Source organism: Oryctolagus cuniculus, chromosome 9 (assembly GCF_964237555.1).
Source record: "Oryctolagus cuniculus chromosome 9, mOryCun1.1, whole genome shotgun sequence".
Lineage (NCBI taxonomy): Eukaryota > Metazoa > Chordata > Mammalia > Lagomorpha > Leporidae > Oryctolagus > Oryctolagus cuniculus.
The window spans coordinates 105797534-105819099 of NC_091440.1; the positions used below are offsets into that span (position 1 = coordinate 105797534).

At 53.8% G+C, this 21566-nt stretch overlaps 1 protein-coding gene across 4 annotated transcripts in view; it reads right to left on the reverse strand.

The window, feature by feature from the left end:
* Nucleotides 1-1143: 1143 nt before the first annotated feature.
* PRMT8 (protein arginine methyltransferase 8) overlaps nt 1144-21566 on the reverse strand; it is a 121035-nt gene continuing 100612 nt past the window's right edge. For all 4 annotated transcript variants that reach the window (XM_070049357.1, XM_070049358.1, XM_070049356.1 and 1 more), the window contains 4 exons: nt 17260-17375; nt 11911-12061; nt 2724-2845; nt 1144-1983 (listed from right to left, as the gene is read on the reverse strand). In XM_070049357.1, the coding sequence (XP_069905458.1) occupies nt 1900-1983; nt 2724-2845; nt 11911-12061; nt 17260-17375 (473 nt within the window). In that variant the 3' untranslated portion in view covers nt 1144-1899. The remainder of the gene's footprint in view (nt 1984-2723; nt 2846-11910; nt 12062-17259; nt 17376-21566) is intronic.

Sequence of the window (21566 nt, forward strand, 5' to 3'; positions counted from 1 at the left end):
GAAATGTAAGGACTGCTGTCGCTGGACTCTGCTGTTACCATGCGAGTGCACCACCACTGCCCACACTCCCCCACTGTGCACTGCCAAGTTTCAGGTCTTCCCAGGGCCCATCAGCCCCACCCACCTTCTCCAAGTGGCCCCTCCTCCACCCTAGCATCTAGGAAGTCTCTCCCAGGGGGAGGTGACGTGCAGAGAGACTTCAAGAAGGTTGTGGGAAAGTGGAATTAAAAGATAAGTTCAGGTTGGCAAGGTTTTTTTTTTTTTTCAAATCCATTCACAGTTTAAAAGATATATATATATATATATATATATATATATATAATTGGCATTTCCCATGAATTTTTTTATGACCCCTTGTAGATGAGACGGATGGTCTCAGAAGCTGAAGGATAACAGAGGCTTAGTTAAGATGCTGGTCAAGACTCCCATGTCCCCTATCAGAGTCCCTGCTTCAACGCCCGTCTCCAGCTTCCTGCTAGTGTGGACTCTGCAGACCCTGGGCGGGGAGGGGGCAATGGTGATAGCTCAAATCACTGGACTCCTGTCAGCTGCATGGGAGACCAGAATGGAGTTCCTGACTCCCAGATTTGGCTCCAGTCATTGTGGGCATTTGGGGGCGTGAATTAGCAGATGGGAGCCCTCGCTCTCTGTGTCTCTCAAGAAGAAGGAGAAGGGGAAAGGGAAGAGAAAGAGGAGGAAGAGAAGGAGAGGGAGAAGGGGGAGGAGAGGGAAGAGGAGGGAAGATGGATGAGGGGGAGGAGGAGAAGGGGGCGGGAGAGGAGGAGGTGGGGGAACAGCTGAAACCAAACCCAAATCCGAACACTCCAGCAGCCTGACCAAGCACTCGGCAAGTCCATCCCACAGGGATTCCTCCCCAAAGGCGGGATGTCCTCCGACAGGTCTCTGGGCTGCTGGGTGCTCCCAGGCTGTCTGTCCGTGGCCTCCCTTTCTGGAGCATTCTAGGGGAGCACCTGAGCTTCTGCCCCAGCTCCAGGCTCTTCTCACCGGGACCCTGACGGTGCGCAGGGGAGATACTCACAGCCCAGCCCCGATTTCCCTGGCTGTGACACAGGGTGCTGCTTCTCCCTTAGGCTCCCACTGCCCTCCCGCTCTGAGCCCCAGGAACGCACGACTTCCCATCGCTTCGTTCTCATGTGTGTTTATTGGGCGCTCACAGAGTCTGTGGTCCTATGCTCAGGGTTCGGAGCCACGGTCTAGTGCAAAGACGACCAGAGCTAGTACAGAGAACGTTTCAGAGCTGCTTAACATCTGGTAAGGGGCAGGGGAGGGGCAACTAATCACAAAACAAAGTCCTATTCGAAAGCAACAGAATCTCCTCTGAGAGTAATATATGTTCTACGCACACGCACGCACGCACGCACGCGCACGCACACGACCCTCCGGAGAATACCCACTTGGTCGTATATGCATGCATATACAGGCGTCTGTGGGTAGATAAACTAGTGTAGATGCTGTAGGCACGCACACGCACGCACACACCACCGCACAGACAGATAATCTGGCTTATGCTATCAAAGACACCAAGTCTCCAGGTTCTAGTGGGAGCAATCTGTCCTAGATGCCTGCAGCATGCAAAGAGTCACAGTTAAGGAGGACAAGGGGGGATACACGGGTTCTTTTCCAGCTTCGGGGCCCCGGCCACAGCACATGAGGTTGCTCTTTCTTGGCGCCAGCAAAGCCTTCGTGAGGGGCTCCCGGGGCAGAGCGGACGAGCCCAGGGCCCTCTGTCCGTGGCCGGGCCCCCAATCTTCAAGGCAGAGTTGCTAACTCTGGTTTTCGAGTGTGTAGTCCTGCTAACAGGATTCCTTAGGACAGCGCGGCAGATGGAAGTGAGAGGTTTTTTTTTTCTCGCTCGCTCTCTGCGGCTTCCCACATGTGCTAACGCATTTTGTAGTCATTAGATACAGATGTTTCACACAGCTGTCCCTTAAAATCCAGGTCTACTGTGAAATCGAGGTCTCGCTGCAAAGAGAGAGAGAGAGAGAGCAAAGAGGCCCAGCGTTAGTCTGGGCCGGTGCTCACAGCCCCTCCCTGGCCTTGGGCTGCCTCGCAGTGCCCCGGGGATGGGTAGCCCTAGTTTCCTCAAGGTTTCCTAGCAAAGAAGTTCCCCGGAACAGCCCTCAGGAATCTGGCGCCTCATTATCCTCACAGGAAGTTTTTTTGATGCCTAACCTAAATTCTTCCTGTTCTAAAATAAAAATATTCCCTCTGACGTCATCCTGGGGTTCTAGAATCTTCCACAGCACAACCTTCTGAGTACTCGGTAGATGTTTAGTGCACGTGTCCACAGCCAGGGTTGCTCACAGAGAATCAGATTTGTCTTCAGTCCACCAGGACTGCTGAAGACAGGCCAAATATCCTCTAGGGCACCACAGACTCCTAGCTCCTGGCCTTGCTCGTCCTAAATGAGGTAGACGCCTCCCACACAGCAACCTCCGCTCTCAAGCTCTCTGATTGCAGAGCTGGAAGCTGTCCCCAAGGCTGAGAGGTCACAGCAGACTACTGAGTCTTTAGGGGCCAGGGCTGCAGGCTCTGAACTACGCCTGGTCACATCCACACATGGCCACCGCCTGTCTTCCCCAGTGACTTCTCTGACTATGTGCAAGACCCTCAAGAACCTGGGCAGGTGGGCCCTGGAGCTCCACGGGCCCCTTCTCCTTGCTGGCCCCGGCCACACAGAGGCTGGCTGCCTTGGTACTCACCACATTTTTGGCGTTTGGCTTCATGGTTATGGTCCCGTAGATCTCCTCCCCTCTCCGGACAGTGAGGTAGTCTTCCAAGTAGAAGACGGTCTGCTTCCAGTGGGTGTAGGGGGCATCGGGGGCTGGAGGTGAAGGACGGGACAGGTGAGAGGGAAGAGTCAGAGAAGAAGTCTCCAGAAAGAGGAGGCTGGGATCCCACGTAGGAGTGCAGGCTTCCCAGGGGACTCGGTGGAGCCACCGAACCCAACGCTCTTGTTGAGTAGGGGGAAGCTTCCAGACCCCACCAGAACTTTCCACTCAGTCCCGCTGCCCTCTCTTTCCACCAGATTTCCATCCACTCGAGACTGCGGACCAACACTCGGGCTCAGAGGAGAAACCAACTCCATACCAAGGAGCGATGACGAATGCCTCCAGCCAACCTCAGTAGCACAGATGAACTCCTGAAATGGCACTGTTCCACAGGGTGAAGACTTTTACACAGTGCGGGGGAGAGGTTGGCAGAGCAGCCCGTCCTGTCTCCCCTTAAACGACAGCTTTGTGCAAATTCCACAGCTACACCACTTCCCTCAGCTCCTCCGTTTGCCCATGAACTTGCTGCTGCATCCGACAAACGGCTTTCCCTGCCCGCGGCTCTGGGCCCTGAACTGAACGAGCACGTTGGCCCAGGCCTGCTGTGAGGTTCCAACCGTGCTTTCCTAACTGGGTCAGAAGAGATGAAGGAGGATTCTCGAGGCACCAGTGCCGGCCCCCAGCTTGGTCACCAAAGCCACGACGATGCTTGCACTTCTGCATTTGCCCCAGTGAGCCCCACCCACCAGCTCTGCGCACTTTGTATCTTCCCCCAGCTAAGTGTGCGTGCTCCTGCCTTAGGGGTCGTCTTTTCCTGCCTCAGGGGCCGTCTTCCCCATCCTCTGCAGCAGCTGGCTTTGGAACACTCCCCCTCGCTCCTTCACCAGCCTCTCTGCTCCTCCTCACTCAAGGTCATTTCCTCTGGGAAACCTCGTTCAATTACCCAAACCTGGAGGAGGGGCCCCCAGAGAATCCTGAGCTTGTGTGAGAACGGTGTCTAGCACACTGGGGATGCTTTTGCCTCCGCCCCCCCAGTTGTTTGCTTCCTCTACAGGGCTGCAGCCTCCGTGAGGCCAGAGCTCCCCAGGAGCAGATACCTTACGCTGCTTCACTGTACCCATCAAATGTTCAGTTACATTGGGATCGTCAATGGGTCACCTACAGACTGGAGAAGAACCCCTGAGGGGGAAAGTTCTTCATACTGCGGTATCTTTCCTTCCTCCACCAGGACTGCCTCTTTGCTCAGCACCAGTGCTCACAATGAGAAGACTTGGGGAGAATACAATATAAAACTGTCACACAGAAAGGCTTACAGGCGTCTTCTATATGGCTTTGGAGGCTGAGCAAAGATTAGTCAATGGGGATTACCAAAAGGCAGATTTTTAATTCACCAGGAAGAAGTAGGTGTGTTTTGCAGACCTGGGGTCCACTTGTGGAGACACTCACGGAACCACTGCTGAAGGCTTATTATGCACAGGGTCAGAGCAGGCAGCCGCTAAGATTTTCCGAAACTCCAAGAGGAGTCTGTATTTCTTTGCCCTTTGCAATGAACGGGCTTGATCAAATGTCAGCGGTTTGGATGGAGAGTCGAGCAGCCTTCAATGTGTACATCTGGGACATCAGTGCAAACCGGAGGTCATGGGGAGAAAGCGCAGCTTGCACATTTGGAGGGGGAAAGAAGGTCATGAAGGTGGGAGAGGCACCTCTCTGGCCCTGCGTCCCCAGCACAGCCAGGCTTTCTAGTCTACTGCTCCCTGCAAAGTCCACCTGCTCCCAGCTCCCTCTAAATAAACGGCCGCAAGATACCTTCTGGTGGTGTGTGATTGACAGCACTCCCGCCCCCACTCCACCCACGCCAGCTCAGACAGGTGTCTCTCCCCTTCCTAAAGACCTCCCGGCGAGGGGACTTACACAGCCTCCTCTGGCACCTAATCAGATGCCTTCTGAGAACCCGGGGACATCAGTGACTCAGATTCGCCCATCATCAAGCCCTGGAGCCTGCCTCCGACAGGGGCCCCAAAACACATCCCAGCTCTGGGTTGGAGAACAATGGTTTTTTTCCTCGACATCAACATTGAAAGGTTAAGAAGTTCTCCAAACATCGCATTTCTATGCCGAGTCCGTTAGCCATGGACTGTCTTTTTTTTATTTTTATTTTTATTTTTTTGACAGGCAGAGTGGACAGTGAGAGAGAGAGAGAGACAGAGAGAAAGGTCTTCCTTTGCCGTTGGTTCACCCTCCAATGGCTGCCGCTGCCGGCGCACTGCAGCCGGCGCACCACGCTGATCCTAAGCCAGGAGCCAGGTGCTTCTCCTGGTCTCCCATGGGGTGCAGGGCCCAAGCACTTGGGCCATCCTCCACTGCACTCCCTGGCCACAGCAGAGAGCTGGCCTGGAAGAGGGGCAACCGGGACGGAATCTGGTGCCCCGACTGGGACTAGAACCCGGTGTGCCAGCGCCGCAAGGCGGAGGATTAGCCTAGTGAGCCGTGGCGCTGGCCAAGCCATGGACTGTCTAAACCAGTTTCCACAATCCTGGTTCTCCATCAGAAGAAACTGATTAAAATGTGGAGGTTTCGTCTCAACTGGAAGAGACCTGAATTCAGAGATCTGGAGGGGAGCAGGCCTGGCAAGAGTTAACGCCCCACCCCCACCCCGGCAATGCAAAGACACAGCTCTGGCTGAAACTACTGTGCAGCTCATGACATCACTGGGTTCAAAGAGTGGGACAGACGTTTACTTGGGCAACCAGGCGCCCAGTTTCCAGTGTCCACTTTGCCCTTGGTTTCGTGTTCTGCCTCTGTAGATTATGGGTCTCAACATTTATCTCCTGAGGCGTGGTGAGGATGTGATGAGACATTAAAGGGAAACATCATACCCAAAGGGGGGAACCACACCTCCTGCTGGGCCTGGGACAGTCCCGGTGTTTTCCTGGTGTTACACCTATTAGTCTCCCTTTCACTTGAAAAGTGTCCTTACTTGAAAGGCAAACTGTAGGGTCACCACACCTATGACGTGTTAGGATCGCACTGAACCAATTTAAGCCTTCCATAAGTGACCTAGGATTTCATTTATCCATCAGCCGTGGCTCTGGCCTGCAAAGCAATGCTGCCTTGGCCTGGTGAGCCAGAGTGTCCTGGGGAAGCATCTAGAACATTGCTGTGTGCGGTGGTGAGCCCACAGATGGTTACAAAGACACCCAGCGTTCTCTTCAGCGGTGTACAAGGCTCTCCCTCCCCAGTCCACCACAGTCTCTAACCGTCCAGAATGAACAACTGAATTACAGCTTTCCTGTTATGAAGATGGCTTCCTGCTCTGACGTAGCCTTCCTCTGCGCCTCCCTCAAGCCTCCGCCTCATCCCAGTCTCTCCAGGTTCTAGAACAGCTTTTGTTCTCTGTTTTGAAGTGAGCATGACCTAAACTCCCACAGCAATCCACATGCAAGTGTGTGCTCCATTCATTCACTCCTTTTTCATTCAACAAACTTCTACTTAGGATGTCTATCCTGTGCCAGGTCTGGTGCTAAGTCTGGAAAACGACAACCAAGATGAACATTGGCTTTGTGTGCCCCTCCCTCCCTTCCTGCGTGCTAGCCCTGCCCCCTGTAGATCCCATCAGCTAAAGGAGAAGACACTCAGCTAAATGGTGACGAAGTATGGCAGGGCCTGGGTTCAAGGATGGGGTGGGAACATATGGCACAGGCCTCTGGCAAGATTTTCTGTAGTGCTTTTGGGAAGTGCATGCCATCTTGCTTCCGGTTTCCCTTCTCAATGCTAAATGGCTGTTGGTTTTAGGATACAATAATTTTTCTAGCCGTACATTTGGAATTGTATTCCCCAGGGGATTCCCAAGCTTTTTGGACAATAAAAGCTATATACCCAGAAGCAGCATCTTCGACCTAGAAAATGACTCAAGGTCACAGAATAGCAAAGCTGGAAAGAGACTGCCTGAGCTCAGAGCCCATTTGCAGAGATGGTTCCTGGGCTGCACGGTGATGTGACGTGCTTCTGAATGGGCCCTCCAAAGCCAGCAGTGCTGGGCTGAGACGGAAAACCCAGTTGGGGACCATTGAGGAGGAGCCACACATTGCAGGCTACACTGTGCACCAAGTCCAAAGACGGCTGCACCCAACCCATACCTGGTTTAGGCTCACACAGAGGAGGGCCCTCCAGAAGTCTCCCGGAGAATGTGTGCTATGAAAAAATGATGGACGGATCTCATTTTTTTGTACCAAAATGAACTTATCATCTAATTCGATTTTCCTCAAACTTTTTGAAGTATATTTGTAAATCTGATAATGCTAAATAATCAGGGAACAGGGAGCACTAGATGTAGGATAAAGTTCATCTAGAGGGGATATTTATTGGGTAGAGAAAAGTTGGGATAGAGGATCCAGGCAGATGCTAAGGTACTGGTAGCAATTTAGTCTTTAAGTGGTGGGTTCATGGAGATTTACTATGTGGATATAAATTCACTTATTTACATTTATTAATTATAAATATAATAATATTGCAGCTATTAATAAGGTATTTCTACTTAATATTTATATTCTAATTAATAACAATTTACTGCTTAACAACAAACATATTTACATTCTAACAGTAATAATAATAAATTCTCTTCTAGTTGCTAATTACATTCTAGTTAATAATAACATTTACATTACAGTTATTGAGTTGGGTGATGCGTTCATGGGTGCTCCTTATATTGATAAATAAAGAAGCAAAAAAATGGACCATGCATGACCCAAAGACAATGGTATATCACGAACCTAGAATAGGTATTAATTTAAGAACACAAAAGGAACTATTCCGTTGGTGGTCAGTGTGTATACAGTCTGAGCATAGCCCACTGCCCAACCCACAGAAACCATTCAGAAGTCTGTCCTGGAAACCACACCCCACTAACTGGCCGCGGTGGCTGAGGAGCAGCTGAACTGGCCGGCTTCCCCTGGTCTTTACCCACATGGGACTGCTGCGGACAAGGGGCGTCTATCTCAGCCAGAAGGCAGGAAATCTCGGCGAGACCAGAGGGTACACCTCCTCGAGGAGACAGAACTGCCCCTCCAGAAGGGCCAATTCTAGGGGGAAGAAACCCAGATGGGTCAGATTCTCAGCCATCACGTCCAGAGCACTGCTTCTCAAATTTGAGAGTGCGCCGCAGTCACCTGGGCTTCCTGTTCGGACGCCGGACGCTGGGCTGCCTCCCAGTGTCTGTGGTTCAATGGGTTGGGGTGAGACCTGAGATGTACGTGTATCACACGTTTCCAGGGGATGCTGATGCTGCTGGTCCAGGGAGCAGCCTTTGAGAAACACTGCGCCAAGGTATGGGAAGTAGAGCACTGTAGGACCCCCACACGTTCTCTCAGAACCCAAGTCTGAGGGATTCCGTGCAAAGGGGAGGGGCACAGCATTGGAACCGCATGGACAGAGTCAGAGGAGCAGGCTCATATTAGGGTTTGAGGCTGGGTGGGATCGTGGTGAGGATGTAACCAAAGATTAGGGAGGACATGAGCCAGTGGGTTCTCGAAACCTCAACATTGAGGGCAAATTTTCATCCTCCTCTAGGAGCCCAGAGCCAACCTCTTTGACTCTGGACTTGAGCTTCACCCAGCCTCCTCTCCCCAGGCCCACGTAGAATATCATCCCTGCTACCATCGACCCGGGACGCCATCTCTGGACAGCGGCCCAGCAGTCTGCTTGGCTTTGGGGACTGGACCTAGATCGTCTTAAAGGAAGGAAAGCCCGCCCTGGCTCACAGCTACAGGGCCTGGAGCTGGAAACCCAGAGAGCTTTCCAGAGTACGCTTGCCCATCATCGCCTGCAGCAGGGCACGGCTGGGGTTACGCATCAACCTGGGGATGGGAGGGCCAGAGCCAGCCACTGTGGGTCCATCCTGAGCATCCAATCATAGCCACAGCCCTGGAGCACAGTCCACCTCTGCTCCCTCGCTGGCCCCACTCCCTCACCACTGCGAAGCTGTCTCACCCTTCCTTCAGTGTGGGGTGGATAAGCTCACTGACTGGGCCTCATCTAAAAGAATAGCGGGTGATAATGGCCTAGATCAGGAGGCTCTGGTCTTCGGCAGGGAGTCACCAGTGCTGGCCTGGCTGATGCAGACCAGATGACTCTGGTTGCTATGGTTTGAATGTGTCCCCAGGAGTTCGTGGATCGGCAGCTAAAGCCCCAAGTACCATGTCAATGGTATTGGCTGGTGGGGCCTCTGGGAAGTCATGGGGGTGGGGTCCCTAACGGCATTAATGGCCTTATGAGAGGAAGCCAGACCTTGCTAGCACCTTGCTCTGTCACCACAGGATGCCCGGTGCCGTGTCAGGGTGCAGCACGAGGCCCTCATCAGGTGCAGATCAGATGCCAGCACCAAGTTCTTGGATTTCCCAGCCTCCAGCACCAAGAGCCAAATAAACTTCTATTCTTTATAAATTCCCCACTCTTGAGTATTTCATTACAGCAACAAAAAGTGAGCTAAAGCACTGGCCTTAGTGGTCTGGAGACACTGGTTGTAGAAAAAACCTTTCTCAGAGGAAATAGTCACGTGCCCATTCTGTCCACAGGCTAAAGATGGATCAATGTCGGGCCGGCACTGTGGCATAGTGGGTAAAGCCACCACCTTCAGTGCCAGCATCCCATATAGGTGCCGGTTCAAGTCCCGGCTGGTCCCAGTTGATCCAGCTCTCTGCTGTGGCCTGGGAAAGAAGTAGAAGATGGCCCAAGTCCTTGGGCCCCTGCACCTGCGTGAGAGACTTGGAAGAAGCTCCTGGCTCCTGGCTTCAGATTGGCGCAGCTCTGGCTGTTGTGGCCATCTGGGGAATGAACCAGCGGATGGAAGACCCTCCCCCACCCCACACACATTGCCTCCACCTCTCTGTAACTCTGCCTATCAAATAAATAAATAAATGTTTTTTTTTTTTAATGGATCATTGTCATCACGGCCTTGGAAAGTCAAATTACAGGAGGGCTCTGCCTCACCTCCTCACCACCAACTCCACACACACCTGCACCCCATGACCCCTCACCCCCTGACCACGCACTCCCAGTTCCCAGGAAGACTCTTTTTTTTTTTTTATAGGCAGAGTGGACAGTGAGAGAGAGAGAGAGACAGAAAGAAAGGTCTTCCTTTTGCTGTTGGTTCACCCTCCAATGGCCGCCACGGCCGGCGCCCTGTGGCTGGCGCACTGCGCTGATCTGAAGGCAGGAGCCAGGTGCTTCTCCTGGTCTCCCATGGGGTGCAGGGCCCAAGCACTTGGGCCATCCTCCACTGCACTCCCGGACCACAGCAGAGAGCTGGCCTGGAAGAGGGGCAACCGGGACAGAATCCGGCGCCCCGACCGGAACTAGAACCCGGTGTGCCGGTGCCGCAAGGCGGAGGATTAGCCTAGTGAGCCGCGGCGCCGGCTAGGAAGACTCTTAAATAAGCATGAGCACACTCCCAAGGGCAGGAGCTATGTCCTTAATTCCTCACTGAACAGACATCTGTTGTTGGGAGATCAATGCAAACTCAAGGTCATGGAGAGAGAGAATGGAGCCCACACATTTGGAAGGCAAAGGAAACTTCTAGAAGCAGAGATGAACAAGAGGTGACCCTTTTAATAGGGGCGACTGAGGGATGCAAACAAAGAGAAGCAAGGCTGACTAAGTGATGGCACACCCGACACTGGAATCCTGCAGAGCTGTTTACGGAAAGAAAATAGATATCTCCATGAGGCCAGGGAAGTCTCCCCAAGATGTGCTGTTAAATAAGTAAAAGGGAGCAGAGGGCAGTGTGGCTGGCATGACTCAGCCTCTGATTTTAAAGAGGAGTAGTTTCAGTATTGTGCTAGTTACAAAAGACGCCACCGACGGTGAGGCTACGTATAGGGTCCACGGAACCCTGTGGGCCGTTTGAGCGGCTTCCTGTGAATCTACAACTATTTCACAAGAAAAAGAAAGGTATGTGTGTGTGCTTGTGTAGCCACTGACATTTTTTGGAAGAATACAAAGAAATCATTAATAATCTATGCCTCTGAGGAGTGGGATTGGGATGGGGGAGGCTCAGGATCTGTCCCCTGATTCTTGGCCCCTGTTGTACCACTTGCATTTTGTCACCATGCCAGACATGCACAGGGGCTGTTAGGGAGACTGGGAAGGACCCCTGCCCTTGGCCCAGAAGGGAAGAAGGGACCCAGGAACCCCTGAGCTGAGAAACAAAGCCTGTGCTGAGGCTGGAGAGGTGGGCAGGGGTCAGCTCCTGGGTCCTCCATCAGCGAAGATAAGAAATCGGGGCTGATGGACTGCAAGCAGTAAGGCGTCTCTGAAGAGGGGCTGGGTGGGTGCTGTGGTTGGAATGCGTCCCCCAGAGCTGCAGGTGCTGGAAACTTTGTCCCCAGTGTGGCACCGTGGAGAGGCAGGACCTTTGGGAGATGATTGGGGCCCGAAGGCTCTGCCTTCAGGAACGGACGAATGGACCAACATTGCAGAAGCCAGCTCTCTCCAGCACACCTGCCCCATCTGGCCCTGCGAAGCCCTCCACCATGTTGTCACGCAGCGAGAAAGCTCTGGCACCACGTTCCTGGACCTCCCGGTCCCCAGAAGCATGAGCTAATGAAAGTTAATGAAAGCTCTATTTGGTATAAATGACTCAGTCTCAAGGATTTTCTTGCAGCAACAGGAAGGGGCCGAAGCCAGAGAGCGGTGGTATCCTGGGGACACGGACAGGGGTTTAATGAAGGCAGCTTGGGGCTGAGCCCTGTCCCGCGGCACGGCAGTGGTAGAAACCGTATTCAAGTTGGCATCTCACCCACTCACACAGAGGATGCTCCGTAAAAACCCACTGAGCAAAGGTGCCTTGGAAGAACCTCAGCCCCGCCTCCTGCCTCAGCCTCAGCTCAGCTCTGGCCACGCCCAGCGCTTCTGCTCACTTTCTCCTTGGGCAGCCCGAAGCATAGGGGGACATGAAGTTTCCCCAGGGCCAGAGAAAGCTCATGAGAAGTCAGATGAGGATCTTGGCTAACTCCTGGCCCCTTCCCCGCCCTCCACAGCCAGGCCAGCCCTGGTCATTCCCCGCAGAGCCCCAGGGAAGGCTGGGAGAGGAGAGAAGAGGCTGGAGAGCCCGTAGGCGGCTTACCTGTGGAAAACCCCATTTTCTTGTGGCACTTGGTAAATTCAATATTAAAATAGGTGACCAGGGCGTGGACGTAGTCATTGCGCTGGATCTGCAGGCAGAACGCAGATGTGAACGAGAGCTCTTCCGTCTTCACTGTGTAAATGTCCACCTCCTGCAGCCCAGAGGAGACAGAACACCAGGAGCTTAGGGCCTCCACAGCGGCTGTGTCCCTGCCAGCAGCAGCACCCGCAGCCAGACCCTCGGGGGAGGGGCATGGCCGAGCCCACCTGCCACCTGCCAGGGACCTCCCCATCCTTTCCAGGGTGGAGAGCAGTCAGGTGATGGTGCAAGCAGATTTGAATCCAAATCTGAGGGCCGTGGGGCGAGAGGCGGGGTGAGGGGGGAAGCTTCGTGGGGTGATGCATCCCTAAACCCAACCACAGCTCTCAGTGCTGTCCACCTGAGCTTGCAGCGTTCGCCTGGTCATTCTCAACATGTGCTCCCTGGGTGATCAGCCTTGCCTTCTCCAGGGAGCGAATTCTGAGGGGGACAGGGAGTGCCTCCCAGACGCACTCCAGCAAAGCCCCAGTCCGTCTCCCTGTGATTTGCAGGAACCACGTGGCCTGAGTTTTGGATACTCCAGTCCCCAGCAACGGAGGCATCAGGAGTATCTTATCCCAGGAGTAAAGACCTGAGCTCCTGAACCCACAGCCTGAGCTCTGGCAAGTTGTGCCGGCCATTTATAACAAGGCTGGGCAGGCTTCAAAAAGAAATAAAAGAGGAAAAGAAGAGCTGAGAATTTTCAGCTCTGGCTGGGGAACGTCGGACACAAAGAACTAATAATTCTCACAATTTCAGGCAGGAAGTGGCTGGAAATCAATCTTGTGGGGAGCAAGTATAATGGAAGGCAGGCTTGCAAGGCGCTGGTCCTTCCCGTGTGATGGATGCTGACCTGCTGTTTGCTGGCTCCCTGGAGGTGAGAATAAACCAGCTAAGAGTTCAAGGGGCCAGCCACCGGATTCCCTGAGTCCTCAATGAAGAGCTCTCTGTCACAGCTGTGTAGCAAGGATAGCGGTGTGTGGACCTGCATAGTGCCATGGGCTGAGACTAATGTGGGCAACCCCCAAAGGTCAGAGTGGGCCCCGGGGTGGCACCATGGGGGGCGGTGGGACCATCAGGAGGTAGCACTGCTGGAGGACCTTGGGCTGTTGGGGACATTTCCTCGGGAGGTGGTTCTGGTGGTTCTCACGAGAGCATTGTGAGGAAGGCCTGGCTGCTCTGGGCTCCTTCCACGGTGGGGAGGCAGAGGGCTTTTTTTATATATATCTATAAACGTGCAGGCTAAATAAAGGAAACGAGATGCAGTACAGCCTAAGGCCTTCAGAGAGAGGCCCCGCGTCTGCAGGGGTGGACAGGGGAGCAAGAGTAGTAGAAGGAGCCAATCAGACGAGAGCCCCAGGAAGCTGACCCTTCCTCACTGGTGGTGGGGAGAGGGTGGCATTGCAGGGCTGGTGGGCTGCTGCAGCTTTCAGGTGCAAAGGACACTGCATTCCTAGAGCCTAGAGCCTGGGAGGAGAGCTGAGGGTCCTGGGAGCCCTGGGAGGGGCGTGCAGACTGTGAGGGCCCCTTTGCACTAGAAGCTCTAGGACTGCCAGCCAGGAGCCCCGCTTCAGACTCCGGGTCTGTCTCCAGGACGAAGGAAGAGAGCCCCCCCCCACCTCTGTGCAACTTCTGCCCACAGAGGAAGACCGACGCCGGTGCCAGCTCACACGGGGCCCCCCACCTCTTCCTCTCCAGCGTGAACTCCTTCTGGCTCTTCATTCATTTTTCCCAGGTCTTGGTGCCTGCCCTCTCAGCACCCTGGCCTTTCTCCTCCCCGTGTGTGATGCTGTCCTTCCCCGTGTGGGGGGTCCTTCACCTTCCTCTTTGGGGGCACTCTCTTGAAGGGCGTGCCCTCCTCCACCCCAAACCTCCTGTGCAGAGGGCCCTGCGTCCTGTGTCATCCTGCTACTCTGGGCCCTGGTTCCAGTCTGGGAAACCTTAGACCCAGCGTTGCCAGCCTCTGTGGTGCTCATTAACCTCCCACAGAGTCCCTGCAGGAAAAGCCATGGTGCCCTGTAGTTTTATTAATAGTATCTGCAGGTCCACGGGGCTCCCCGCACCCTCACTCGCCAACTCTCCCCTCTTCTCAGCCAGGGCTGGCCAGCCAGGCTCCAGGCGCTTCCCAAAGCCCTCGAGTGCCTCCTCTTTTGGTCTCCTTGGCCACCGGCCTTGCGTGGCCTCCCAGCAGCCCTTGCCTCCACCATCAGACTGCCCCTCACGGGAACCAGTCTCCCTGCTTAAACTGCCTTCCTTCCTAGGCCTCTTCTTCGTGACGGCCACCTGACTAACCTCTTCAGTGCCCCCCCCCCAACACACACACCCGGGACCTACAACCTTCCATGGCTCCCTACACCTTCCCATTTGGACCTAATTCTTTTCTCTATCACTCCCCTCACTCTTACGTCTGCACACACATACACACCCCACTCCATCTCACAGGAATTCCAACTCCAGAGGGTCTTGCTTTCAAATGTCCATCAACCCGATGTCAGCTGTCACACTGTTCCATGGGTCTAGGGACATTTGCATCTCAATAGGGGGCCTGGACCAGAACAAAAGCCTTCCAGACTGAGTAAGGAAGCTGTAGGGACTTTGCATGCAAATGGCACCAAGGGAGGCGGGTGGGCCTGGCCATCTGTGAGAGTGGGACCAGCTGCTCCTGGGCGACTGAGACACAAAGGACCCCCAGGCTCAGCACCACCCCCGACCACTGGACATCTGCAGATCAGCCCTTTTCTGAGGCCCCAGAGCCCAGAGGGCCCCGCAGGCATAAATTAGAGGACCCGAGGGCTGCTAAGCCCACCACCAAGCAGTGCCACAGATGATGTCTCCAAGCGTAAGCCTGGTCAAAACAGGGCCTTCATTGTAATAAGGTGTCACACTCTGCCACGTTAATAGTGGCGAAAATGGCAATTAATGTGAGAAGCAGGGCAAGTGTTTCCCAACAGGCTCAGTGCGACGTTCTTAGCACATGGGTGAGAGAGCTGACGGAGGGGCTGTCCGGGGGCAGGAGCCAACCCAGGCGGTCCCTGCCCTTAGTAAACAGAGGCGGGAAGGTGCGGGCCTGGGGGAGAGGCGGGGCAGCACTGCCTCTTCCAGTTCCAAGACACAATCAGAGCCCTTGGGGGTTCCGAGGAGGAGTGTGTGTGGGAGACCCGGACCTCTCAACCCTCCTGAAAAGTCTGGCTGCTTTGCCCCTGGACACACACAGGTGTAACCAAGGGAACCATGCTTGCTAGCTCCTGTCTGCAAGTGGAGGAAAGGCAGGAGGGAGACCAGTGTGGCCCACGGGTGACAGACCCAGGCCAGACCATCATGTGACCAGCTGGAGACAAACAGAATCGCAGTGACCACACCTGCAGGTCGGGCCTGGGGTCGGGGGCAGAAAGCCAATAATCGAGGCTTCAAGAAGGCATGCCATCCTTAAGCCGAAGCCATGCCATGCAGGTGCCCACTGCCAGGGCTAACTGCTGAGTGTCATTTGGGCAAATTCGACTGCACCTACCTACGAGGTTTACAGAAATCCTCTCCCTCGGGGGTGTGCTACCTGTTCTGAGGGCATTTTCCGCGCTCTTGCTGGGAAAACCGAGAGGAAGAGGCCTCAGGGACGGAGGGGCTGGCGGGAATAACTAAAAGTGCATGTTTGCGCACATGTGTCTGGACTCCGAATAGGCTGATCTGAGAAGCAGCGAGATGCCTGGCATTGTGGCATAGCAGGTAAACTACGGCCTGCAACACCAGCCTCCTCTATCGGAGTGTCTGGCTCCCTGGCTGCTCCACCTCTGATCCAGCTCCTTGCTAATGCACCTGGGAAAGCAGCAGAAGATGGCTCTAGTACTTGGATCCTTGCCATCCCTGTGGAGACCCAGATGGAGTTCCAGGCTCCTGGCCCAGGCCCTGCCATTGTGGCCATTTGGGGAGTGGAACCAGCAGATGGGAGATCCCTCTCTCTGTCGTTAGCTGTCTCTCTATAACTCTGCTTTTCACAGCAAGAAAATAAATAGAGGAGGTAAAGACAGAATCCTATGATGGACAGTCAAAGGTTTGGACTTGACCTCTCAGGCAGAACTTTACAAAAGAGAGAGGGTGTCTGATGAGGCCTGTTGGGGGTTCTTCATCTGGTCCCCATCTAGATACCTGGGACACTCTGGGCCAGGGTGCAGTTCTGCGTGTCCAGGGAAGAAGGACTGTTCTCTTCGGGACATGGCAGCAGTTTGTATCAGCCGTCCAGAAACTCCCCCTCATTGCACCAGCCCCCGGCTCTTCCCCCTGGATCCTGCTAGAACTGCCCCAGCCCTGCCTCAGCACTTGCAGGAACACAGTGATGCACACAGGACCAGAGCGCACGGGAAGAGTCTCGTGGGAGGACGAACGCTTTCATAATGAAACCATGATTTTAAATTGGAAAATTAGCTTGAATCATATGAAACTGATATATTTTTACATTTAAATTTAAGAAAAAAGAAGTGCTTCTAGCTTTCGCCTTGGCCCAGCCCTGGCCGTGGCAAGCATTTGAGGAATGAATTAGTGGATGGATCTCTATCTGTCTGCCTCTCCAATAAATAAAAAAAAGTAAATAATTTTAATGTCTAAAAAAATGAAAGAGCACCAATTTATATGCTTCAGCATGAAGTGTTAGCATCTACAAAGGCAAGTGCATAGAAAAAGGACTGGGAAGATTCGTGGTTTCCCCTGGGAGGAGGCTGGGAGGGGAGGGGAGGCATAGGGCGGGCACCTTTCGCCTGTAGCTAATATAGGTTTGGGTGTGGTGAGCGTGCTTGTCTCAGCTGTACTTCACCTGCACTGGGGAAGACCTTGGAAGAAGAGATGTTTAGAGCAGGCACAAACACAGATGCTCAGGAAGGGGCTCGGAGGCTGCTGGGCAGGGGAGAGGCCCAAGGATGCCTGGTCACTCAGCGTCTGGAGGCATCGGCTTTCATTCCTAAGACGGACGTCCCCTCTGAACACACGAGCTCCCCGCAAACCTGGGCAGACCCTCCTGGTCTCTCCTCTGATGTCCCTTCCTCTTCCCCCACTTCCCATCCTGCCCCCAGCACCACCCACGCCCCTCAGCCATGCCCCACACAATCCTTCTCTCTGTGGCTCTGCTCAGTCCACTTTTGACTTCTCACTGTGGAGTGCCACGGGCCCTGACCCACGTGGCCTTTCCTCTCTAGGCTGCTACCGCCCATACCCCAGGCTGGCCTCCTAGGGTGGCACAGCCAGGTTCCCAGCATGCCCGGGCCCAACCAGGATGAGTCCCCAGACCTTTATTAAGCAGGCGTTGGTCACCACTTGCTTTGGATCCACAATGTCCACCAGGGGCTCCTTCATGGCCACGTCCCGGATGCAGGTCATGTCAAAGCCATACACGTTCTCCCACCCTGCAGAAACAGAGCAAGACCTCGAGGTGAGCAGCAGGACTCCCCGGAAGCTAACCCAGCTCCCCTGAAGAACACAGCGCAGCGTGCTCAAGACGGGGACAGGCCATTCGTGTCCCCCTGCTTCCAAGTCAGCGGAGAACTGCCCCCGGGTCGGGAGCTTTGCTGTGTGCCAAATGCGCATTCACACGGTCTCATTTGCACCACCTCCTTGGTGGCGAGGTGAACTAGAGCTGAGAGCAGCTTCTCCCAGCTCACGCAGCTAGAATGCAACAGGGAGAAGACCAGGACCCCAGGTACCGGGGTCGCCAGTGTCCACTGTCCCAGCCCCTGTGAACTCCCCCGGCTGTTATCCATGGTCTCCTTGCCATGCCTTTGCACAAGCTGTTCTGCCTCCCTGGGAGGGCCCACCTCTCTCCCTTCTCCCACCTGCACCCACGGAGGCGGTAACGTAGCAGGAAGAAACAGAGGCCCTCAGCAGGTGCCGTGGACGCAGCACGGCCACTCGCTGCTCAGGCCCCAAGCAAATAACCTGACCTCTCTGAACCTCAGGCACCCCATCTGGGCAGGTGCAAGGGGCAACTCGGCCTTCCTTTCTCTCTCTCTTTCTTTCTCTTTCTTTCTTTCTTTCTTTCTTTCTTTCTTTCTTTCTTTCTTTCTTTCTTTCTTTCTTTCTTTCTTTCTTTCTTTCCACAGGCAGAGTTAGAGAGAGAGATCTTCCTTTTTCCATTGGTTCACCCCCAAAGTGGCCGCTACAGCCGGCGGAGTTGCAGCCAAGACAACACCGACACAGCGCCGATCCGAAGCCAGAAGCCAGGTGCTTCTCCTGGTCTCCCATGCGGGTGCAGGGCCCAAGGACCTGGGCCATCTTCCACTGCCCTCCCGGGCCACAGCAGAGAGCTGGACTGGAAGAGGAGCAACGGGACAGAATCTGGCTCCCCAACTGGGACTAGAACCAGGAGTACTGGCGCTGCAGGTGGAGGATTAGCCTAGTGAGCCATGGCGCCGGCCTCGGCCTTTCTTTATGCTAGGAAGCATTCATGGAGGACCCATCCCATCAGAAGTACCACCCGGTGGGGCAGCAGCCATCCCAGCTGTGCCTCTTGGGCTCTTTGGGCTATTCAAAGGACCCTTTGCTTGGGGGGGGGGGAGATTTAGGGGGCAGGAGTTGGTGAATAGATGGATGCAAGTGTGAGGGCCCCAGATCACTCTTAAATAGTAGTAGTAATCGCCATCATCGACTGATCACCAAGCCTAAGCCAGACTCTCCCAGCAACCCATGAGAACATCTCTAAGCCACAGACAAGAAAAGGGAGGCTGGAGGGAAGCGGGCCTGCGGCTCTCAGTCTCCCAGCCCAGTGTCATTCATCAGGACAACGGTGGAGGCGGGGCTCCAGCCCAGCCCGCCCCCTGTGCCTTCTGCTACACAGACCCCACTGTGACAGCCAGCAGGAAGGCCATGGGCTCTGCAGAAAGAATGTCTTTAGCAGAGTCAGTTACTGGGCAGCCGCCTCGCATGCACGTATCTGTTTATTCAGGTGCCTTGAAGTGGAGATACTTTTCTCCAAACGCTTAATAAATTTCAATTTTCTTTAAAAATGCTGATCACACAAATGGTCCCTGTGAATGCTTAGGAGAGTGGACGTGTGAGGAGGGAGGGGGAGCCCTCAGTGGAGGCTTTGTTTCTTTGACTCAGATTCCTTTTGAAGGTACACAAAGACCTTCCTTTGGGAGAAGAAGGCTGGGAAAGCAGTCACCTCCCAGACAGGGGTGGGGGGTGGGGGGAGCGCTTGGGAAATTCTGGTTTGAAGATGAGACGCCAGTCATGTCCTCTGAGAGCACCCAAGCTGTGGCCAGACTCCCAGGGGATCTGTATGTTGGGGAAGGATGCCACAGCACGGGCTTCGGAGAGCCCCTTCTAGAATCTGGAAATAGCCCTCCTTCTTCTTCCAGGTGACACACGCATCCCGATACAGGTGGCCCTGCTGAAGACACCTGCAGCCGAGCACCTACTCTTCCCCTCCATGGATCCCACCTTAAAGTCCTTAGGTAAGAATGTGAGCTCTCTGTCTTTTGGTTTCTTCTCCTTTAAAATGGCAATGATGGCATTTGGTGCAGTGGGCTAAGCAGTCGCCTGGGACGCCAACTTCTCATATAAGCGCTGGTTCAAGCCCCTGCTACTCCACTTCCAATCCAGCTCCCTGCTACTGTATCTGGGAAGGCAATGGATAGAGGCCCAAACTTGGGCCTCTGCCACCCAATTGGGAGACCCAGATGGAGTTCTGGGCACCTGGTTTTCAGCCCTGGCTGTTACGGCCATTTGGGAAGTGAACCACTGGATGGAAGATCTCTGTCTCTCCTTTCTCTCTGTCACATTGCCTTTCAAATAAATAAAAATAAAATCTTCTTTTAAAATATGAATGATAACAATGATGGCTATCACACAGGGCTGTAATGAGGACTAAATATGACCACAGATGTAAAATGCCCAAGACAGTGTGTCTGGCACATAGGAAGAATTTGGGCATTGTTATTGTTACATGGTTTGAACTCTGGCTTTGCTGCCATCCAAGGTGTATGACCATGTGCAGTTCAATCCCCTTCTCTGAGCTTAATTATACATGAGGATTTTGGTTCAGTGGCTCTGTGTTCTAGAATCATTGGGAACACTTTTCAAATTAGAGGCTCAAGGGGACTGGTGCTGTGGCACAGAGGGTTAATGCCCTGGCCTGAAGCACTGGCATCCCATGTGGGCAACGGCTCTAGTCCTGGCTGCTTCTCTTCCGATCCAGCTCTCTGCTATCGCCTGGGAAAGCAGTAGAGGATGGCCCAAGTCCTTGGCCCCTGCACCTGCATGAGAGACCCGGAAAAAGCTCCTGGCTCCTGGCTTCAGATCAGTGCAGCTCTGGCCGTTGTGGCCATCTGGGGAGTGAACCAGCGGAAGGAAGACCTCTCTCTCTCTCTGCCTCTCCTTCTTTCTCTGTGTAACTCTCTTTCAAATAAATAAAAATAAATCTTTAAAAAAAAAAATAAAGGCTCCAGAGCCCAACCAGACCTACTGAATCATCTCCAGATTTGAGACCCAGGAAGCCAGATTTTTATGAATCTGCTTCTACATGGGCAATTCCAAGCCATATGATGAGTGAACCAATGGAAGGAACTTATCTGTCTCCCCCCACACATCGCTCTGCCTTTCTGATGGATAAGTAAGAAAGAAATCCCTTCCCAACCTTTAACACCTGCACTGCTCCACAATGCCGGGTGTTTTAATGACCTTACTAGGAGTCCATTCCTATCTTCTACTCAGCCTCAGTTACTTAGGGAGCAGATCAGCCAGAGCATTTGATTTTTTTCCCTTGCTTCTGCTGACCATTTATTTCCCACCAGACCCCTTTACCAGCTGTGGAGCAGAGACTGGAGAGGATACAAGCCAATTAAAATTCTGTTGCAAGTATGTTAAATGGATAAACATAAGGACCATTGGCTACCAGGAAACAGTTACCAATTATCTAGAGATTAAAAAAGTAACATCAGAGGGGCCTGCGACTCTGTTGTTTATGGATTAAAATAAACTGGAATGGACTGTACAACGAATGGAACTGAAGACACAACAGAGTCCATTACCACAGACTATCCTGACTCAACTCCCCATTCTAATAGCCTGGCAGGAAAAAAGGCAAGCTTCTTCTCTGGACATAAATATTATTCTCCTATCTCTATTGTGTGTGTTTTTTTTGTTTTTTGTTTTTTTTTTTTTTTTTTGACAGGCAGAGTGGACAGTGAGAGAGAAAGGTCTTCCTTTGCCGTTGGTTCACCCTCCAATGGCCGCCGCGGCCGGCGCGCCGTGCTGATCCGATGGCAGGAGCCAGGAGCCAGGTGCTTTTCCTGGTCTCCCATGGGGTGCAGGGCCCAAGCACCTGGGCCATCCTCCACTGCACTCCCTGGCCACAGCAGAGGGCTGGCCTGGAAGAGGGGCAACCGGGACAGAATCCGGCGCCCCGACCGGGACTAGAACCCGGGGTGCCGGCGCCGCTAGGCGGAGGATTAGCCTAGTGAGCCGCGGCGCCGGCCGTCTATTGTTCTTTTTTTAAAAGATGTAGTTAGTTCGTTGAAAGGCAGGGGCCAGCACTGTGGCGTAGCGGGTAATGCCACTGCCTGCAGTACCAGAATCCCATGTGGGTGCCGGTTCAAGTC